Source organism: Alexandromys fortis, unplaced genomic scaffold (assembly GCF_014885135.2).
Source record: "Alexandromys fortis isolate MF-2015 unplaced genomic scaffold, M_Fortis_MF-2015_v1.1 scaffold_89, whole genome shotgun sequence".
NCBI lineage: Eukaryota > Metazoa > Chordata > Mammalia > Rodentia > Cricetidae > Alexandromys > Alexandromys fortis.
In genome coordinates this window covers 888,629-910,540 of record NW_026067973.1, presented here as the reverse complement: position 1 = coordinate 910,540, position 21,912 = coordinate 888,629, and the positions used below count along the sequence as shown (strand labels likewise).

Here is a 21,912-nt window from a genome sequence, read left to right as displayed (position 1 = left end):
AGTCCCAGGACAGCCAGGGCTACACGGAGAAACCCTGTCTCGAAACCACCCCCCCCCCCAAAGTAAAGAAAACTGCCTGGTGTCTGGAGTCATTGTCTCTGACTTAACCGTTCAACATTTTGTAGCTCAGCTAAGCCCAGGAACTTCTCCAGGATTTAAAACACAGAGAGAGGGAGGTACCACAGCTGAGCAAGACTGAATGTGGTAGAAGATGGAAGAGGGGATGGTACATTAGCAGAGGCCCTCCTGGACACCAAAGGCCCTGCTATCTATTTATGTCTATATGATTTTGGAGAGGCAGTTCCCATCACCATTCATAGAGGCTTTGGCAAACCCAGGAAGCAAGTCCAGGTTTCTAATGCCTTGCGACCATGGAAGGGCTGTGGAGATCCTGAGGGTGATCTCCGCAGGTTGATTGCAGGCTAAGCAGAAGCAACAAGACCACGTTGCAGAAAGGTAGAGACTCAAAAAGTGCACTACCCCCAAAGAACACTCAACCGCACAGGTCCTTAAAACTGCCAGGAAATGAAGACAGTAGTCCCCCGAGTCTAGAAGCCCAGCCTGGAGAGCTGGGGCTGCCCTTCCCTTGCTTTGAAGTCACAGAAGCCATTTCGTGGATGTGAACCCTGACTTTCAGTTCTGTGAAGTGTCTCTGGGTTTCCCAAAGATTAACTATAACAGCGCCTTTGAAAGGAAGATGTTGCAAACAAGAAAATGACATTCAGCTTTTGCGGGTGAGTTCTAGATTAATGCTGTTCTCTGGTCGGTGGGCGACGGGAAAACAAGGCAGGAAGATGCTCTGAGCTAGCCAGGTAAAGGCAAGTGTTTTCCAACCATCACTCATCCACCCATTCTACCTCCATCCTGTTCCCACCTGGGCACCGAGGATCTGGGCACTCTCAACCTTCAGTTGTACTCCAGCCAATACAAGCTTTGTTCCAGATGAGCCCTAAGTTGGGCATGGGCTGAATCAGACCCACGAGTCAGAGCTCTGTACAGTTTGAATCAACAAATCAGGGGACCTGGCCCAGCCAGCAGCTCTGACAGAAGGAGTAGCTAGGCGCCATCCCTTGGGTTATACGGGGACTGCACTGTGGTAATGTGACCAGTTCAAGAGGTTAAGTTCAAGCTGAGCATAACAATGAAGGAGCCACGATTGGTCTCTGGTTGCTTTTCAAAATTTCCTCTTCTCTGACTCTAGGGCAGTAATTTTCCTCTGTCTGGCTTCAGGGACAGTGACCCAGAATGGTCTCTAGAGACCCTCTCTTTCCGTTCTGCATCCTTGAGCACTACTGGACCTGCCGTGGTGGGGTCTGGTGGGATCTCTGAGTTCCCCGTGGTACCTGCATGTCTCAGCCCCAACCTTTCCCTGGTTCAGGACTGATCCTGGGCTGGGAGGGTATAGGAGCACACTTCGGTTCTTCTTTCAGTTCTCCCCAGAATGTCTCTAACACTGACAGTTTGCAGTCACCACTCAGTCCTACAACACCCCCACCCCATCGACCACTGGCCCTGATACCCGTGACCTGCAGCATCTCTGCTTCCTGGAAGTCTGACAGCCTCACATGTCCAACCTCTCTCTGTCATAGATGCTTGTCCAGAGGCTTCAAGAAAGGGCAGGGAATGAGCCGCTAAATAGGAGAACTAGAGGCTACAGCGTAGCACCATGAGGACAAGAGCCGGGCTCTCCAAATCACAGGCAGGTGACAGCCTTTTAGTCTCTTAGAACCTTGAGCACACAGCGTTAGCTAGACCGCGCCTTGATCCATGCTCACACTTCACTACTGACCCACACAGGGTTTGTTAGTAATGCCTTAGCTAGTCACTTGGTTCAAGAAGATAATAAACCTCCACGCATCTACACAAAAACTGAGACTTAGCGGTAACTTCTATATAACCATGAGATCCTTCCTTGCCTCTCACATGCACACGCATGCCCTGCTGCGGTAGGTAGGCAAGTCTCTTTGCTTATTAAGTTAACAAAAATTGTCTGCACTTCGGAGGAACGGTGTTAAAGGCTCTCTGCAGAGGGAAGCACTGCCTACCCCGAGGTCCCATGTCCGTCATTGCTTTGCTTCTTCCCGCAAAGGATTCTGGGCTACATGGAACCTGCTGGACTTTGCCCTTGCCATTCAGTTGCCCATGTTCCATTTTTATGTGATATAACTTGTAGTTCGTTTATTTTGACTTCCGTGTGGTATTTTATTGTGTGACTCTATTTACAGGCAGATTCTTAAAGGCTGTCCTGAGTCAAGTCTTAAAACTGAGATAGACAGGCTCGTTAACTGACTCATCGAGCGCTCCTTCAGCACTCTCTCGACCCCACGCACTGAAGGGGAGTTTGGGTGCGTGACCAACAGGACAGTCATGGTCCTTTAAGATTACAACTTGTGACTTTGACTTCCCTCTCTTTTCCCTGTCTCTGTTTATAAATGAGTTCTGAACGTTTGGATGTCCACAACTAAGTAGGCTGCGGGTGGAAGCATTGCCCACCTCGAGGTTTCAGGCCACTTCAGCTTATGGTAAACGCCCAAGGACGAGAAAGGTGTGGACTGCACATCTTCTTTGTTCCCTCTGTGTCTGGGCTTCTAGCATAATCTCTTGCCCATCGTGGGTACAGTCGATGCCTGCTGAATTAGTAGAAAACAAAGGGACCTCATCCTACCTGCCTTAACTGATCTAGGCATGTATACACAGGTAGAGGCCATGAAAGGGGATGAACTGAGGGGAGGGGCCCGCTGAATACATGCTCTTGGTACCCTACAACCTCCTCTAGCCTTCCACATTCCAGCAGACACCCTGCCCTGCTTAACTGAAGCCCAAAGGCACCCAGCCCACTGGGAAAGCCAGTCTCAATCTTCCGAACGCATACAGAATCCTCCCTTTCCCTTGTACCTTTGCCTCCCCTCCAAACTTGCCAACTTCTATGTAGCTCCTCCATCACCTCACACTTGCTCCATATTGCTGGCCCCTTTCCATCATTCCAGTCACGGTTCAGACGCGCCCTCTCCTGGGAAACCCTCCCTAACTGTTCTGACCCTTTCCCTTGACCCTTACCTGTCTCCATCCAGACACTCCCTCTTCTCCATCTGCTTTCCTCTGAAAGTTGCCCCAAACCTGTGGGGTTTTTTTCCTGGCTTATTTTCGGGAGTGGTCCATCCTCTCCAGGCCCTCCAAGGGATATAGCACTCGGTTATCTGGTTTGGGCACCTCTCCCAGTCTGCTAAGATGAACGCTTATTGATCTTTGACTCCAGTTTCTTTTTGGATCAGGGCCTGGCACAGTGTGGACACTCTTCATACATCTACTTACTTTAGCTAATTTAATGCTAGCCACTCTGGTTACCACACGCTCAGTTTCAGTACTTATTAATCTGGTTGTAAGTTGAATGAAAAGACTTTGCCAGTTTGTGTGTGCACTGCTGTTGATGTCGTTATCTCCTGACTGAGTAGCTGTAGAGCCAGGTACCCTGGTCTGTTCTCATCTTCATCCTGAAAGTTGTTGTCTCTGTCCAGCCTGGTGATGACCAAGGAGAGACTGGGAATGAGCGAAGCCTAGAGATCAGTTCAGTCTTTTGTAGGCACAAGCCAAATGCTTAACACAGAAAAGAGACCAATACAATTTTTTTATTCTTCTTCTTTTTTAAGATTATCATTTTATTTTATGGGCATTGGAGTTTTGCCTGCATGTATGTCTGTGTGAGGGTGCCAGATCCCCTGGAACTGGAGTTTACAGACAGTCGTGAGCTGCCATGTGGTCGCTGGGAACTGAACCAGGATCCTCTTGAAGAGCAGTCAGTACTCTTAACCACAGAGCCATCTCTCCAGTCCCCGAGATCAATACAATTTCTATTTGTCTATTCTAAATAAAATTTTAAAGAAAAACAAAATAGAAAGAGACAAAGACCGAGAAATGATGACTGTCCAAACAGAGAAGGCCTGTAGAAGCACAGAGGATGGGCAGACAGGAAGAGCTGCCCAGGTGTGAGCTGGCCACTGGAAAGCTCCCTTTATTTCTTGCCCAAAGGCACCAAACAGTAGGAATCAGAGCCTGTGGTCTATCTTACCAGCTGTCCGCAGTGACATCAAAGGGCAAAACCTCTCCAGGAGATTGCAGACCCAAATTTAGAAGGAACAGAAGTCAGGAAGGAGCTTCCTTCCTATCACTGGGGTTCCATGTTTAATCATGAGAGCAGGTATGTCCCCGTAACCAGCCTAGGATTCCCACACATCCAAGGCTTAAGAAGAAGCCTTTCACTCTCAGTCGGGACCAGAAAAATCCCCAGTAGGAAATGTACAACACCCTCCCATCATCATTGGGTATCCATGACCTCCATACGGTATTAGCAAACCAGACCCTAGGTAGAGGCTTAAAGCTCAGACAGGGCTCAGGGACACCTTATCCTCTACCAGACCTTAACAGAAAGATCATGAAGGTTCTGAGATGCTAGAAAGTATTCAGAGAATGGTGTAATCATTGCGGCTGGGATGGAAAAGTATTTTGGCAGTTGGGAGCCAAGGAATACCATAAAGTCACTGTAAGCTTAGCGGCTTTCAACCCTGCTTCAGGGAAAGGTTTCCTCAGTGTCACAGTTCGGCCCAGGCGGAGCAGGGTTTCTCTAGTAGAGCTATTACAGCTCTGCTCAGGTCCCCATGAGTGTAACAACTCTGCTCCACGAGGGGAAGGTTTCCCCAGTGAAAGAGTTACAATTCTGCACTGCTCCAGCTTCAGTAAAAACTGTTACAGCTGGTCTTCACACCACACAACAACCCCCACTCAGAAGACTTATTGGGAAGGAAGGAGGGTGGCTGCCTTGGGTAAGAAACAATAGCAAACTGGTCAGGGTACCGACCTTACATAGCATTTCTTGAGGGGCAGAACTTTCCAAGGTGGCTTGGGATTGGTGCATTTTGGTGGTCTGATTCTGGAGAGGGCTCAGGGATTAGTGGCATTTGGAGTTAAGGGACCCCGGGGATTGGTGGAATTCTATGCTCAGGGATTGGTGGGATTCTGCAGCCTGACTCTGTGGCAAGCTCAGGGATTGGTGTGATTCCAAGCCCTGGTCATGGGGTCAAGTCAGGGTCAGGGTGCTTTTCCTTGGCCCTTATCACCCTACAAATGGAAGCCTGGGTATCAGCCTCCCATTGACCCTTCCCTGTAGGTAAAGGAGTGGTGTGGGAGATTTGTCTGTATTCTGCCAATCATATTATAAATAAACACTGATTGGCCAGGTAGGAAATAAAGGTGGGAAAATTAGACAAGAAGTAGAAATGATGTAATGAAAACAGGAGAATTCTGGGAAGGAGGAAGTTGATTCCTCCCACTCCTGCCCATACCACCAAAGCAGCAGGATGTGATCTGCCACACTGAAAAAAGGTACTTAGCCACATGGCTAACATAGACCAGAAAAATGGGTTAATCAAGATGTGAGAGTTAGCCAGTGAAAGGCTAGAGCTAATGGGCCAATCAGTTTATAATTTATGGAGACCTATGTGTGATTTTCTCAGGACAGAAAACATAAACAAACAACTCCCCCCCCCCCCGTTCATGTTACAAAGGAGTAAACGTGCTTTGCATGTGAGCCTTTACGTAGGCAGCTCCCACGTTTGATTCTCTACAACTGTGTGTACATTGAGTGTAATGGGAAGTGGGTGAGCAGTGCAGGAATGCCTGTGCGTGTGTTTGTGCAAGTGTGTCACTACAGAACGAATGTCCTAGGATCCTGGTAGACTTTTGCTTGAGCTTGCCTGTTTTATTATGTACATTCCCACATGCAGCAAACCACTCAGGGAATACTCCTCTCAGTGAGGGTCCAACATGTAAACACCATGTAGTCAACACCCACGCAAGTTGTAGAAGTTTCTCAATATTCCAGAGCATTCCATTGTGCTTCTTCCTATAAGGACCCCACTTCACCAGTAGCAACCCCTGTTCTGACTGCTAGCACCCCTAAGCTTTACCTCCCAATTCCGTAACAATGTCATTAAGCAATGCATACTTGGCTGTGTTTAGTTCTTTCTTCCACCAGTATGTCATGAAGTTCATCCATGACGTTACATCTAGTACGAGCTTTGTGTTGGTTACGCTCGTGTTCTTGTGAGAAAGTATTCGACAGAAGCAGCCTCAAGGAGGAAAGACTGATCTGGCTCACAGATTCAGAGGGCTTTGCCGTGTACTTAGCTGCATGTACTTAGGCAAGAGGGGGTGAGGAGTGAAAATTGACTCACTTTTTAGGCTACTTGAACAAGGAAGAGAGCACAGGGAAACCCTTTCTGCCTCCATGACCAATGAGGCTCCGCTTCCAAACTTCCACCATTTCCCGGCAATGCTGTTGTGCTACGAATCCATCAATCGGTTCATCCATCCATTACATGAAGTACTTGCTAGTGGTGTATAAACTGTAGCAATGCTGTGGTCACATCCACTGATACTAACACACAGGCTGATCTATGATTCGATGGCCCAGCAGATCTACTGTGAGACGTGATCATTTTTTAAAAAACTGGGGGGGGGGGTGGGAAATACTTACAGTTGGGAAGCAGGCACTGCTAGTCTGAGTCCCAGAGGTCCCCTCACTAACTTTGTCATTTTTCCATCAATTACAGGACCGAGACAGTGGTCAGCCCCTGAACAACCATGGTAAGCTCAGGTCCCTCAGCGGAATCTCGGCTACCCGGCCACTGTAGTACTAGATGCTATGCATGACATCAATCAATCCCCTGTCCGTCCATCATCCAGCAAAAAGTACCAAGTATTCATAAGTTCCGGGATTTGTTCTAGAAAAAGTCTGGTCTCTGAGGAAATATAACCAGCAGGCCTAAAAGGCCAAAAACAGCAACTCCCCCAATCTATTCTTTGTGTCAGGCCCTGAGCTGCACAGAATTGGGCTGCAGCTACCCAACCGCGTGTCCCCAGAAGCAGGTGTCCAAGGCTCAATGTGGGGCACTGGTGTTTTACAGGTAGGAAAGGAAGTAGCTGTGAGCTCCTGATTAAAGGAGACAAATGAATGAATACGTAGAACACTCCCAATTTTAAGGGCTTTGCCACCTCCTAGTATATTTTCTTAAATCATTGCTGCCTACTCCTGATGGCCTCTACACCAGCAAGACAAATGAACAGGGAACAAATTAATGGGAACAAATCCAGAAGACAATGGTTTGATCCCTCTCAGGTTAACATCTCATTTGCATCACAAGTTAATAATTGTCAGAAACAATAACTCAGCTAAGTAGAAGCAGGGCCTCCTTTGTACTTTGGAATTTAACGTAACAGTAGACCACAAGGTCCCCAGAGAGCTCCAGGCTTCCCGTGGCTCTTCCTGTGTGGGCCTCAGCCAATGAACAAACCCGAGCACTGTGAAACCAGGACACAGCTGAATGGGCTCCAAACACCTGGTGGGGAAGGAAACTGAAAGGAAAGCCCTGGGCCACAGTGGTGGGGGCTAGCTGTGTAAACCAGGCTAGCTAGACAGTCACCTAGCAACAGCCAGGGTGAGGGAGGGCAAGGGGAGGGGAGGAATCCGAGCTCCTGAAAGTCAGAAGTCAGGAATAACACCAGGAAGTCAACCTGCCCGGGTGACTAGGTGCTGAAGTGGGGTCTGGTGCTGAAACTGGCAGTGACACCCATTTGGCTCAGAAATTGAGGCTAACCACACCGCTTAGAAGGTTCAGAGTAGTGAAGTCCAGAAGTGAGTGACAGGAGCTTCTATTGTGTGTCACTCAAGAGGAAAGGGACAGGGTAAATGCCACCTTCCTGGAAACTTTGTCTTGAAGCAACAGGCAGGACAAAGAAGGGACAAGCATAGGCTGGGAGGCTATTTATGAACTTAACTGTGAAACCCTATCCCTTCCTGAGGAGGGAGGCAGGTCTTCCCTGAGAACAGCCTGGGCACAAGGCAAGTGACTCCTTCCAAAAGATAGTGCGCTATCCAAGAAAACAAATCAGTCTCCTGTCCCCAGAAGCAGGTGTCCAAGAAACAAATCAGGCAAGAATAATTGAACAAAATGCTATGCTTTCGTGGCCACAGGAACAGAATATTTCTGGAGAGTTAGTGTGGAAACTTTAAAAACCGGACTACTGCCTGGCGGCGGTGGTGCAGGCCTGTCATCCCAGCACCCGGGAGGCGGATTTTAGTGAGTTTGAGGCCAGCCTGGTCTACAGAGTGAGTTCCAGGACAGCCAGGGCTGCACAGAGAAACCCTGCCTTGAAAAACTAAAAGAGAACAACAAAAAAAAAAGGACTACCTATAGCATTATTGATAACCTGCTTTGTGTCAGGCCCCTAAAAATTTACAGGCAATACCCTATCATCTTCATATCCCCACTGCTGGGCCATTGTGCTCTTAAAACTTCCCATTAGGGAAGCACAAAGTTTGAGTTTTTTGTTTTCTTTTTTCTTTTTGTTGTTTGTTTTGTTTTGTTTTTCGAGACAGGATTTCTCTGTAGTTTTAGAGCCTGTCCTGGAACTAGCTCTTTTAGACCAGGCTGGCCTCGAACTCACAGAGATCCACCTGTCTCTGCTTCCCAAGTGCTGGAATTAAAGGCATGCACCACCACCGGCCAGTTTAAGTTTGAGCCTTCTTATTGACAATCATTGATATCACCATCTATGGGGTACTGGTCTCCCCAGCTTCCGAGGAGCAGAAGAAAGGGGGTGGTGCCTGGCACAAGCCTCGTATCGTCTGAGGTAGAATAAAGCAAGAGCTAAACAGACCGGGGTGTTCTCTGAAGAGAACAGAGTCAAGAATGGAACGTTTCCATTTTACTCACTGGGCATCTGCGGTGCAACAGGCTCTGGGCGCTGGAGATGCAGCCGTGCACAAGATGGGCTTCATGGTGGCTTCATTTCCATTTCAGGGAGGGGTGGGAGGAGAGAGAAAACACACAAAATGTTTGAAAGTAGGTCAGAGATAAGTGCTTGGGGGGGGGGACGAGCAAGGGGGTGATGGGAAGCGTGGGATGGTTGCATCTTGAACAGGAAGTTCCTGAATGGGCTCACAGGAAGGAGATGGAGAAAAGGGTTTGAAAGAGACTGGGAGTAGGCCTGAGGAGGTGAGAGCAAGGCAGCCTGCCTCCTGCTTTCTAGGTTTCCGGAGCTGCTGTGTTTCTTACCCATCTCCCCTTGGGAGCAAGGTCCCCAAAACACCTCCTAAGTTCGTTGCCTGAAGGAAAGGGACCTGAAAAGACCCAGCACCTATCTGTGGTGCCGACAGAGAGCTTTTCCCTGCCTTATCGTGCTTCATCTCCTTGGATTGCCGTGTGTATTTGCTCTCTGTTCCCCTGGGACCATCATACCTGGTACAGACAGCTTCGTGGAGACGGGGCTCATTTTGAAACAGTTCCAGAATGTTTCAGTGCACCCTGGTGGGAAAGGCTACGGCAGCCATTCGCAGGATGTTGCAGAAAATGGGGTGCATAAAAGGAAATAAAAAGTAGGAGAAGAAAATAGATTCTCAAAGATACAGCCTTTGGGGAATCTACTTCCTCCAGCTAAGCCTTTCCTTCCCAAGTTCCTAGAAGTTTCCAAAGTAGTCCCACCATTTGGGAACCAAACATCGAGAACTATAAGCCTGTTGCAGTGTTTCAGATTCAGATATGACACTGTCTGAAGTGGGTGTGTAGTTGTTTGTTTTACAAATTTTAGGCAGTGGTAGCCTCCTGTGTGAACTCCCTAGTCCCAAACTCATTCCAACCCTCTTCTCTCAGACAGGCGAATGCTCTCCTCTGATGACAGCCCAATCGCATACTCTCTCTTGTCCAGAACTTTCAATGGCTCCTCACTACCTTCAGGACAAATGCCAAACCCTAGCATGGTTTTCAAGTCTCCACAGAATGGCTTTGTTGTCCTGCCTCCCAACAGGCTTTGCCCCCCGTCCCCATATTCCAGGACACTAGACACTCACAGCACACACACACCCTCCATGTCTGTGTTCCTGTCTTCTTCCTGTGTTGAAGCACTACCTGCTCAGGAAGGTTTCCCCAGCCTTCCCCAGCCGTCTCCAGGTAGTGCCTCTAATCCGGCACACACCTTCTTCCACCTGGCTGGCTGCCATTAGTGTCCTAAACAAACGCCTCCTCTCCAGACTCTACTCTCCTTAAACACAAGGACCACATTGGGGCCTCGCTGTGTATTGGACTAGCTAGGAGATGGGAGCATATGATACATACACTCACGAGGAATTATCAGGCCTCTGCTACATGCTCACTGTGTGGGGAGGCAAAAAAAAAAAAATGAAGGCAGAGGACTGGGGGCTTAGCTCAGTCAGTAGAGTGTTTGCCTAGGGTACAGAAAATCCTGGGTTCCATCCCCAACACTGCAGAAACCAGTGGTGGTACCTACCTCTGATTCCAACACCAGGAGGATCATAAGTTCAAGGTCATCCTTGTCTATGTGTAGAACCCGAGGCTAGCCTGAGCTACACAGTCTTGGTCTCCTGCTTAAAGAAAATTATCAGAGAAGCAACTGGATAAGAGGAGTAAGTGCCAGTGTTCTATAGCACTGGGGAAGTGGGGAGGACCACGGTTGATGACATTTGATGTTCTAAATGGGCCAGTGAGAGAATTCTGGACGTTCTCAACACACACACACACACAAAAGTCTTACATGATAAACATAATAATTACTCTGATCTTATTATATATTACATACTTGTGTTGAAATGTTATATCCCATACTTACAAATATGTGTCAATTAAAAATATATTCAAGAATAGGAAAGGATAAATGATAATATAACATATATATCATGGCAGGGGCCCAAGTACATGGCTAGTGATCTTGGGTCCTTCCCAGGGCAGGGACAGGTCAGACAAGGCAAGAGTGACATCCTCTTGCACAAGCTAGGGCAAGACAAGAGGAGGTGGTTCAGGCTGCCAGCTCAGCTGCCTGATTTACAAAAGATCGGTAAATCTAGGCAAGGGAGGGGAGGTGGGTGAATACATGTTCATAAATCTCAGCCTTGCCTACAGGGATAATCCCCACCAGCCTAAACCATCACCAGGGCATCCTGGTACAGGCCCCAGGGCAGAAAGAAGACTATGGGCCTTGGCAGGGATGGGCTCCGAGGCCTGACTCACTCTCCTCCCCTCTCTCATTGTCCTTGCAGATATCGCTGGCTTTCGCAAACCCCGCAGGTCCCTGGAGACCTTCAAAAAGGTGGGGATCCCCATCATCGCAGTGCTGCTCAGCCTGATGGCTATCGTGATCGTAGCCCTTCTCAGTGAGTGACAGCCCCCACCCTCACCCTCACCCTCTCAGTAAGCCACAGCCCTCACCCACCCTCCCACCCCCACAGTGATAGGCAGGTGATCTGGGCAAAGCCTGGGAGGAGGGAATGAATCCTCATGCCTCATGTGCCAACCCCTGCCTTGGAGGGAGGCTTCTAAGTGAAAGGGGAAGGTGAGCGCATCCCCCGGCTCTCCCAGATGGCTTCTTTTCCAGATGGTTGCTATCTACGTGGCACCCATCGCAAACCCACTCAGGCAGTTGCAGAGGTGCCCACCCCCAGCCACCTCCTTCCGATCTTCTGCAAACTGACAGCTGGTGGAGGGGCGGGGTGGGGTGGGGCTGAACAGGGTGTCTGCGCAACTCTATATTGTCTGGCGGCAGGCTAGAGAGCATTTCTGCCTATAAAGAGGAGAGGGACAGGCGGCACCAGGGAAGAGGGCCAGGCAGATGGAACCCTCTGCCCACCTCAGTGCAGTCTTCACAATGGCTAGCGCATTAGCTCTGATGCGATCTGGGGCAGCCCAGTCTGTGACAATGATTCCCATGGTTCTCACAGGGACTGACCCCAGCTTTCACAGCAGGGAATTTCAGAATATAGGAGACAAGGTTAGGACTCAGGGGTGGGGATCTCAGTTCTATCCTTTGAACCTGTGTGTCCATGAAGTCCGCCGAGTCCCCTCTACGATGAAATGCCTTTGAGCATCATGAGCAGTAATGAGCTTCCTTGTATGAAGAACCTGGATTAAAAGCCGAAAGTGTGTAACAGGCAGAGCTGGGACCCAGGGTAGGCAGTGCCTGCATAACCCGGGCATGGCAGTTTTTGGGCAGCCTGTACTTAGGGCTGTGAGGCTATCTGCACTAGCAGCAGACACAATGCGGCTAATATCGGATGACACACAGAAACCCTCTATTTTAACCCTTTATTCCACACGTGGAGTCCACAGAGGCTGGCACAGGCAGGACCCAAGTTTTCCAGCTGAGCAGGTCCTCATCAGAGTAACAATGGGTATCCCCAACTCAGACACCACCTCGATCCTTGAGAGCCTGGGGTGTTTGTGAGATGTATAAACCCCCAAATCATTTCTTCTCAACATTGTTCCAACCTGATGTGGCCATGTTAGTCAGCTTTCCGTGATTGTAATAAAACACCTGAAACTAGCTCCCAAAGGTTGCCCTCTGACCTCCAGTCACACACACAACCTCACACAATAAAAATTTATTTTTCAAATTGGCTGCCTGTCTCCAGCCAGCCTGACTTTCAGAAAAGGCAGCCTCTCTCTGCCTGCTTGACCGACTCTGCCCCTGCTTCATGTGCCTTCCAGTCAAGGTGGTTCTGGATAAATACTACTTCATCTGCGGAAGTCCCCTGACCTTCCTTCCGAGGGAGCAGGTGTGTGATGGTCGCCTTGACTGTGCCTCGGGGGAGGATGAGGAGCATTGTGTCAAAGACTTCCCCGACAAGCCTGGAGTGGCAGGTGAGTCCTGAGACTGAAGGGCAGGAACAGTGGGAGAACTGTGCTCAGTTGTAGCCTCTGCCCACATCCTTGTCAGTCTCTAGCCCTGCTGGAAAAGGTCCCAGGAGCGGGATCATGGCATGCCTACCTGTAGATCCCAACACTGAGATAGGACACACATTCAAAAAGGGTTAATTCATGGCAGTGAGGGGACAGGAAAGGATGGGCAATGCTGTGTGGGCTGTACCTACTTGGTTTGGACAAGAGGAATAGAGTGTATGGCTTTGGAGGACTCCTTGTAGTGGCATATTATTTGTAGTTTAGTAAATAAATCTTGCTTGAAGACCAGAGACAAAGCTGAAGCCAACTAGAGGTCAGGCAATGGTGACACACACCTTTAATCCCAGGATTTGGGAGACAGAGACAAATGGATCTCTGTGAGTTCAAGGCCACCCTGGGCTACACAAGATCAACAGAGAAACAAATCCAGGTGGTGGTGGTTCAGTCTTTAATCCCAGTCCTAGGGAGTCACATGCCCTTAATCCCAGCACTAGAAGGAATATAAAAAGGGAGGAGAGAGAGGTTTAGTCTGCTGAGTCTGTGGTTGCCCAGCCTTGGTAGAGGTAAGCCTTCTCTAGTGGCTTGGCTGCTTTGCTTTTCTGATTTTCAGGATGAACCCCAATATCTCTGTTTTTTTATTATTCATGCTACAGTTCCTCTTTGGAATCTCAGTGAGACTAGAATCATGACCATCATGATTGAACATCATCATGTCATTTAACCAGCTAGCCACCCTTGTATTCACAGTGTTTGCTGAACATGCTAGGGAACAAGATAGAGGGCGATCACTGGAGAAACAAATGTTCCAAGCATAAAATCCAGGATCGGCTAGCTTGGACAGGCCCATGAACACTTAGCCCAAAAGATAGAGAATGAGACCCTTTGAGGGGCAGGGCTGAGTGACTTCATGTATATTTACTGGTATTTAGTAAAGTCAAATGCAGCAGCAATGGAGGGGGGCTGGGCTAGAAAGGCTCCCCCCTCCAGCTGACCCAGGCTCCTTCCCTTCTAGTCCGCCTCTCCAAGGACCAATCAACACTGCAGGTGCTGGATGTAGCCACAGGGACCTGGGCCTCTGCCTGTTTTAACAACTTCACAGAAGCACTGGCCAAGACAGCCTGCAGACAGATGGGCTATGACAGGTACCCAACCAAGGCTATAGGAGGCTATCACCTCAACCCAGCAGCCTCTGCTCCCTTCTTGCCTGCCTTCTGTCTGTCCTTCCTTCCTCCTTCCCCTACTCCCTTCCTTCCTTTTCCCTAAAAATACAGGCATGGGATTCATATAAAACTAAGTGTGAGTCCCACCACTTAAAAGTTGCTAAATTAATCCCCCCCCCAAGTTTCCTTCAGAGTTAGCCAGAGGAAGCGACACCAATCTCACTAGAGGAGGACAGAGCCCTTTTCTCCAGTTATCTCTCCTTTGTCCTTTTGTAAGAAATCCCCGACCACAGCACAAAGTCTAATTTGCATATGCAAATTAACTCTTGGTTAAAATTTAGCAGAAAGGAAGCCTGGGGGTGTAGCTTGGTGGTAGAGAACTTGCCTCTCACATGCAGAGCCCTGGGTTCCATTCCCAGCACTGGAAAACAAAAATAGCAAAGACTAGCCTGATTCCGCTGGGGCCCCGCAGCAGCAGCCGCAGCAGCTCTCAGCAAACTGTAGAAGCAAACCCAAATCTGGAGTGGATGGAAGGTACATGGAGGGTAATTAGCATTACATGTATTTATATTCATTTGATCTTGGCAGAAAGCTCAGAGCACAGTTATTATTAAATCTGTGTTACAAGGAGGTTCTGAAAGATTAAGTGGCTTGCTTAGGTAGAAGATGGGAGGTAGAGGACCAGAATCTATGCCTGGCAGCTCCCCGATTCCTGACAAGTTCTCAGTGTCTGTGCATTGGGCTTCATCAGTGAAGAAAGAAGTGAGAACTGAGCCCTCCTGAAGCCAGGTGTTCTGCTGCAAAGAGGGATTACACTCCCCCTGGCAAGCTGAACTTCCTTGGGACTCTAAGAAACTAAGCCCAGAGACAAGACCAAAATGATGACCAGTAGACAGACATTGCCAGTTGATCACAGAGCTCTCTCCATGGATCCCTAAAGCAGCCTCAAGGTTTTGTCCAAGAGATACTTAAGACAGCCAGTATGAACTCATCTGGCCTCTGCCCCTCTGTCCCCTGGTTATAATTTCTGCTCTCTCCCCTCCAGGAGGGGACTCCCAACACCCCCCAGAAAGGGACACTGTCACCTTCATTTCAAAGGACAGCAGGAGGCATACCCAGCACCTGCTGTCCCTTCTACCCCTGCAACTGGCCCCTCCTCCACTGCAGTCCAGTCGACTGCAGTGTCAGCTGGACCAAATGCTGCAGGCTGTCTCAGTTATGAAACCTGGAGGATTTCCTGCGGCTCTTAAAGTGATAGCCTCCCAGAATGTCTGCCTTTCTGGAGGGCACTGAGGCACTGAGCTGCCTGACCTCTGGGGCTTTATGATAGCCCTGAGTTCATTAAATTTCTCACCAGGCCGGACTTGGTGAGCAAAGACTCGCTCTCCTGGGTGTGCTTGCCACCAGCACCCTTTCTCCTTGGATGGAGTTCTCTGCTCAGGTCTCTTTATTTTCTTTCCTCTGCCTGGATTAGAAGGAAGCCTTTCTGATCTGGGAACACAAAACCATAGGAAGTCCAATGTAGGAGGAACCCCTGACTCGTGTTTCATTTTATAGAAGAGAAAATCAGGACTCAGAGAGAGCCACAAGACAAAAGTGACCTACAAGCTGGTGTCACAGCCAGTGTATAAGAACTTAGGTCTTGAGGATAGCAGCCTCTGATCATCCCAGGTCTAGAGCCTGGTTCACTCAGGAAGGTGCTTGCATTCCTACCTGAGTGTGGGCCAGCAAGCCAGATGATCCCAGATCTCTATGCAAAGTTTGTACTAGGAGGAGAGATTTGGAAGAGGCAGGGTTGGTGAAGAAAGGGCCAGAGAGCAGAGTAATTAGGGAAGGCTTCCTGGAGGAGGAAGTTTTAAATCCAGGGCTTGAAAGAAGACAAACATGGATTAGCAGAAGGGAAGGGAGAGGGCAGTCCAAATTTCAGGAAGTTCCACCTAGACTCCTGTGAGAAAATGGATCTTCTCCTGTCTTGAAAACACTGTCGAAGATAAACCAGGTTTCCTGGAAAACCAGATATCCCCATTCCAGTTCACTCTGTGCTAAGACAACAATGTATCTGGGACCCTTTGCTTCTTTGTTCCTGCTGGTGTGAACTTAAAGAGATGCTGGGGCATCTGAGGCAGGGAGAGAGCCGGGTGTGAGGAAAGTGGGCCCTTAGCCCTTCTGCAGAGCTCTGGGCTCTGGACCAAGAAAGCAAGACCAGGGCAGCCAGCCTTGGGCTGAGATCACAGGAACGTTGCTGTGATCCAGCAAAGCCAGCCCTGTCCACTAACCCAGCCCACCTGTGTTGTTCTCTCTCTCTCTCTCTCTTTCTCTCTCTCTCTCTCTCTCTCTCTCTCTCTCTCTCTCTCTCTCTCTCTCTCTCTCTCTCTCTCTCTCTCTCTCTCTCTCTCTCTCTCTCTCTCTCTCTCTCTCCCCAGGGGGCTGGGGGCTCTCCCCACCATCCAGTGCTAGCCTCGGCCCCAGCTCACGGTTTTCTCCCTCCACAGTCAACCCACTTTCGGAGCAGTGGCGATCGGCCCAGACCAGAATCTCACGGTAGCTCAAGTCACGGGAAACAGCCAGGAACTTCAGGTGAAGAATTTAACTGGGTAAGTGAGGGACCCCTCCTAACCTACAGAGGCTAACTACAACCAGAAAGCCGCGCATGGCTGCAGCAAGGGGAACATGAGACAGACACAAGGAAGAACTAGCCAAGCAGATCATTAAACATGCAGGGTCATGGAATTCCATTTTGGGGTCACAGGGTATTATCTGTTGACTCTTTTTGTTTTTTTAATACAATGTGCGTTGTCTTGTTCAAAGGCAGAGGGATGAACAATGACCTTCTATCTGTCTGAACAGTCAAAATTGTTCCTTCCACGGCTACTTCATGTTCCCTGATGAGTTGCCTGATAGGCAAGAGCTCAAAAGGCGCGGTGTCCTTTCCCATAATTCCCTCAGGCCAAAGCAGCACCTCTGATGCTCCCAAGGCGGCTCTTCCACCCTCGCCTCGCCCGGCTCCTTAGAGCACAGCCGAATCCAGACAAACCCTGCTGCAAGGCAGCAGAGGCCAAGAGCAGCTGTCTTCTTAGCATTCAGGATACAGGACAGATGCTTACCACAGCCCACCTGGAGAGGGACAAGACTGGTAGAGACTATCTGTGTGATTCCTTCAAAATCCTGTTCTGTTTGAAAGGGCTGCAGGGTGGCCGGTTGTAGCAGGCTTTCTTTTAGGCCACCAACCGGCTCCCAAATCATAACATGGAGACTTTTTATAGTTAGGAATGCTTGGCCTTATCTTATGTTTGTTCACTAGCTCTTAGAATTTAACCTGTTTCTCTTCTTCTACCTTTTGCCTCAGGGCTTTTTACCTTTACCTTTCTTTCTGTATATCTTACTTTCACTGCTTCTCACATCTGACTGGCGACTGCCTGACTTCTGGCCCCAAGCATGTGTGTGTGTGTGTCTGTCTGTCTGTCTGTCTGTCTGTCTCTTTCTCTCTCTCCTCCCCCCTCTTCTTTCTCTCCCCCTCCCCCCAGATTTCTCTTACTTATTCTCTCTGCTCACCATTCAGCCCCTCCTATCCTTCTCCTGCCTAGCTATTGGCTGTTTAGTTTTTTTATTAGACCAATCAGGTGCCTTAAGCAGACAAGGTGAAACAAATACAGCACATCTTTAAAGAATTGAACAAATGCAGCATAAACAAATGTAACACATCTTTGCATAGCTAACAAAGACAGCAGAAACAAGTGTAACACCCCTTCACATAGTTAAAGTAATATACCACAGCATAGACAAATGTAACGCATCCTTGCCTAGTTAAATGCTCCACAACAGCCTGTACTGCTTCTCCACCTAGGGCTGCCTTTGCCCTGCCAGGGCTCCATACATGGTAGGGTGCATGCACAGCAATGGGGATGTTGTGTCAAATCGAACCCCACTGAGTATTAATGCAGTTCTACACGGGTCCATGATGGAGGTCCTGGGGTTCTCCAGGACTAGGGGACTGGGTTGAAACAGTAATGTCGCAAGGGTTGAGTTCCAGCCTGTCTCTCTTTCAGGCCCTGCCACTTCCTGGTTTCCCTGAGCTGCCTGGGTGAGTACACCCCATCTCTGAGGGTGTGGGACCTCGACCAGCAGTGTGCAGGAAGAAAGGCCTTCATCTTCTTTGCTCTCCTCGTCCCTAGGTCCCACTATTTTGGCTTACAGATCAGCATTCCTTCGAGTGGTTAATGCTAAGAACTCCCTTCCACACTCTGCTCACAACCCACAAACCTGAGTGTACTAGACTTTTATTTCTGTAATGAAGTACTTGAGGCAGGATAACATTGTCAAGAAGAGTTTTGCTTTGCTTACAGTTTTAGAACCTGGAGGTCTAAGACCAGAAAGCCAACTTGATTTGTCCTCGAGTGGGGCCCTAATGCTGGTTGGGGGCTCACCAAGGAATATGGCTGCTGCAAGGAACCAGACAGCAATTCAGGGGTGGACTCTGTCTTGTCCTAAATCCTCACTAGAGCGCAGGAGCACAGAAAAATATTTATCCACCTCAGAGGGTGGGCTACTCTGATGATATAAAAACCACTAGGCCCTGCCTCTTAAAGGACCTACCACCTAATATCCACCACATTCAGGGCTAAGCTGCCACCTTTCAGGAGATACACTCAAACTATAGCCCAAGTATTCTAGGGACTTCCAAGTAGGTCACGATCTGGACAGAGCTTTATATAGAGACCATGGAAAGCAGTCCAGAGGCGTCTAGATCCTTCCACACCTTGCCAACCAAGAAGCTCTAAGTGAATGAGCAAGGGGGCAAGATGAAAGTAGGGTTGGACCAAATGGCATTTGGCAGGTACAAGGCCAGGCAGAAGAAAACCGGTACAAAGGCTGTCCCCTTGGAAAGATCATCACTGCAATCTCCCTTAACAGAAGGAAGAAACCCAGTTTTTAAAATTTTTATCTAATTTCCTGATACCAAAGTAACTTGTAACTGGCTATTTGTTTACTCAGTGGGGAGTGTCTGGTGACTGTTCTGTTTAGTCAGGGCTTTCAGAATTCGTGATTCTGCATCTTTGTTTGTTCTGTAGATGATAAATTGCAAGCACAATGAACATACCCATATTCAAAAATCTAAATTCCTAAACACACACCTAGTAGGGGGGTGGTCAGGCAAACCTGTGACGTCGTGTCCATTATCCTCCAATGAATGGTCCACTCACCAATGGCAAAGGTGGGTTCTCCCCATCCAGTACCAATCCAGGGCTTTGTGGGGGAGACTCCCCAGAAGCCTGACTTCTCCCTCCTCCCTTTCTCCTGGCCGGGTCCAGAATGTGGAAAGAGCCTGAAGGCTCCTCGTATAGTGGGTGGAGTGGAGGCCTCTGTGGATTCTTGGCCATGGCAGGTCAGCATCCAGTACGACAAGCAGCATGTCTGTGGTGGAAGCATCCTAGATCCCAACTGGATCCTCACAGCAGCTCACTGCTTCAGGTAAGACTCCCGCTACGAGGAGGCCAGGAGGGACAGAGGCCATGGCCACCAGGATCCCCTGGACACCATTGCTGGGGTGCAGCAATGAGATAATGAGACACTGGTCGTGATGTCCTTGTTAGATATTGGGGATCTGAGCAGAGAGTGCTGGTCCCCAAGGTTGACCTTTGATGGGTGAAAAGCCGCAGGTACCCAGGGTCCTCACACCACTGCATATCGGTTTCACTCATACTCCAGAAGTTCTCCCCACACATCTGTGCTTCCAAGACCTTGACTCTTCCTTGCCAGTCTTCCAAGGCATGGTCCCCAGGGTCTGGAGTCACTCCCTATGTCCAGAAACTGAACCAGCTATAGATTATCATTTGGTCCAGCGGAGAGGGAGCCGGCCAGGCCTCGGGAAAGGGTTACACTCAGGCCCTCTTCATCTTCATTCGTCCATTTCCCTCAGCATCCAGTGGGTACCAAGAACCACTCCCTTCAGATCCTGGGCATCACATAGACCCATTGTCCCCTTTGAGGTACCTCAGTCTAGCTCAGGGGATTTTTACCTTTGTGAGACTGACAAGCGCTCTAAATCTGCTCCTGGGGAAAGTTCCCTGTGCATAGGCAGGACCTGGCAAGGAGAAGAATGAACGCAAGCCCACAACTCAACAGACCTCAATGCAAGCAGCATAGACAAGACCAAGCGTGCAGGAGAACCTGGCAGGACCCCAAGGCCCCGCAATGGGGCAGCCTCTTCCCAAGCCCTCCAGGTGGAAGTTTCCTTGGGCCCTTTTAATAAGAAACAGAATTGTATTTCGTTTTATAATCTGGCTTCAGGAAGGTGGCTCCTCAGACAGCCACCTCCGCCACTCCGGTCCCAGTCACATGATCTCCCAGCAGACTTGGAGACCAAGCCCCAGGCAAAGCCTCAGTGTGATTGGCTCCCCTCTGATCTAGCCGCCTCTACCCCTAGGAAGTATCTTGACGTGTCCAACTGGAAGGTGAAAGTCGGCTCAAGCAAACTGGACCACGTTTCCTCCTTGTCTGTGGCCAAGATCTTCGTCACCAAGGAAAATGCCCTGAACTCCAGAGAGAAGGACATTGCCCTCGTCAAGCTGCAGGTGCCGCTCACATTCACAGGTGAGAGGTGGTCCCTGGGAGCAGAGCCCCTCAAATTGTCCTCACCCCACCCTGCTAAACAAGCAGCCTTGGACACGTCATGTTCTTTCTAAGACCTCAGCTCGCCCACGGGTGTCCAGCTAATATATCATCTCAACATTTCTGGTGCCAGGGGACCTGCCCTGACTGCCAACTAACGTTCACACCTGGCCCTGGTGGAGATTCTTCAAGTCTGTTTGTTCCCTTTGGAAGATCCAAGTCATCTGATCTTGGAGTTGTTAGGGCCTTTTTTAAGGAATTGTCTAGTCCGTTCCTTACCCCTGACCAGTGCTCAAGACCTGGCACAGTAACCCTGACAAAGGTCACTGTGCTTCTGCTTGCGTTCCTCCAGGAACAAGGAACCTAGCGTTTCCTGGGTTTTTCTTGGTGTGTGTTTATGTGTGTGCTTGTACGCTTGTGTCAGAAGACAGAAAGGATGGGGGCGGGGCAGGGGACAGCCCAAGTGTTGTCTGTGGTTCCAGACTACAGGAAGGAGCTTTGGTAGGCCAGTTTAAGCATGCTTGAAACTGGAGAATGAGAATAGTTGTCTAGACTGCAGAGATTGGTCTCTAGAGGTTTACTATCTAGCTCTGGGGTGGTTTAGGGCAGAGAAAAATATTGACTTGATTCATAAGAGTCGGGTGATGGTGAATGAGGTCAAGGGTGTGAACTCCAGATTTAGATACTGAGGGCCTCACTGACAAGTAGCTTGTTCTCTCTAGGAATTAGCTAATCTAGTCACACTTAGACCAGCAAAAAAGCAAAACCCCCAACTTGTAAAAGCACAAAATATAGAAAACAAAACAAAAAATCAACCCTAATATAGAGTCTTTCTCTCTATTCCTGGCAGGCACCGTCAGGCCCATCTGCCTGCCCTTCTTTGATGAAGAGCTCATCCCAGGCACACCCCTCTGGGTCATTGGATGGGGCTTTACAGAGCAAAGTGGTGGTGAGTGTTGGGCTCAGGACCGCAGATCCCTTGCATGAAGGTATTTTATTAGCTTCCCCCCACCTCCCTATCAGTAATAAGAAAAAGGAACATCCTTCAGAGAAGCCCATCCTAGCTGACCAGGTTGCCAAACTTCTAGGCATCAAAGAGTCTTGGTGGTCCAGAAAATTAACGGGGGCTGGGAGTAAAGACAAGAATGAGGGAATGTGTTTCCAACCTCCCAGGGAAGATGTCCGATGTGCTGCTGCAAGCATCTGTCCAGGTCATTGACAGCGCACGGTGCAATGCCGAGGATGCCTACCAGGGGGACGTCACCGCTGATATGCTGTGTGCAGGTACCCTACAAGGCGGAGTGGACTCCTGCCAGGTGGGTCCTCCAAAGACCATGGGAGTCCTGTGAGTAGGGATGTGGGTCCTGGAAACATATGAAAACCTGCAAAGTGGATGCCCACAT

At 49.2% G+C, this 21,912-nt stretch overlaps 1 protein-coding gene across 3 annotated transcripts in view; it reads left to right on the top strand.

Moving 5' to 3' along the window:
• Positions 1 to 21,912, top strand: part of Tmprss4 (transmembrane serine protease 4) — a 32,858-nt gene that overhangs the window by 8,523 nt on the left and 2,423 nt on the right. For all 3 annotated transcript variants that reach the window (XM_050156415.1, XM_050156416.1, XM_050156417.1), the window contains exons 2-11: positions 6,606 to 6,639; positions 11,105 to 11,218; positions 12,549 to 12,701; positions 13,753 to 13,882; positions 16,393 to 16,494; positions 17,947 to 17,981; positions 19,210 to 19,369; positions 20,325 to 20,491; positions 21,360 to 21,458; positions 21,683 to 21,825. In XM_050156415.1, coding sequence (XP_050012372.1) covers positions 6,606 to 6,639; positions 11,105 to 11,218; positions 12,549 to 12,701; positions 13,753 to 13,882; positions 16,393 to 16,494; positions 17,947 to 17,981; positions 19,210 to 19,369; positions 20,325 to 20,491; positions 21,360 to 21,458; positions 21,683 to 21,825 — 1,137 coding nt within the window. The remainder of the gene's footprint in view (positions 1 to 6,605; positions 6,640 to 11,104; positions 11,219 to 12,548; positions 12,702 to 13,752; positions 13,883 to 16,392; positions 16,495 to 17,946; positions 17,982 to 19,209; positions 19,370 to 20,324; positions 20,492 to 21,359; positions 21,459 to 21,682; positions 21,826 to 21,912) is intronic.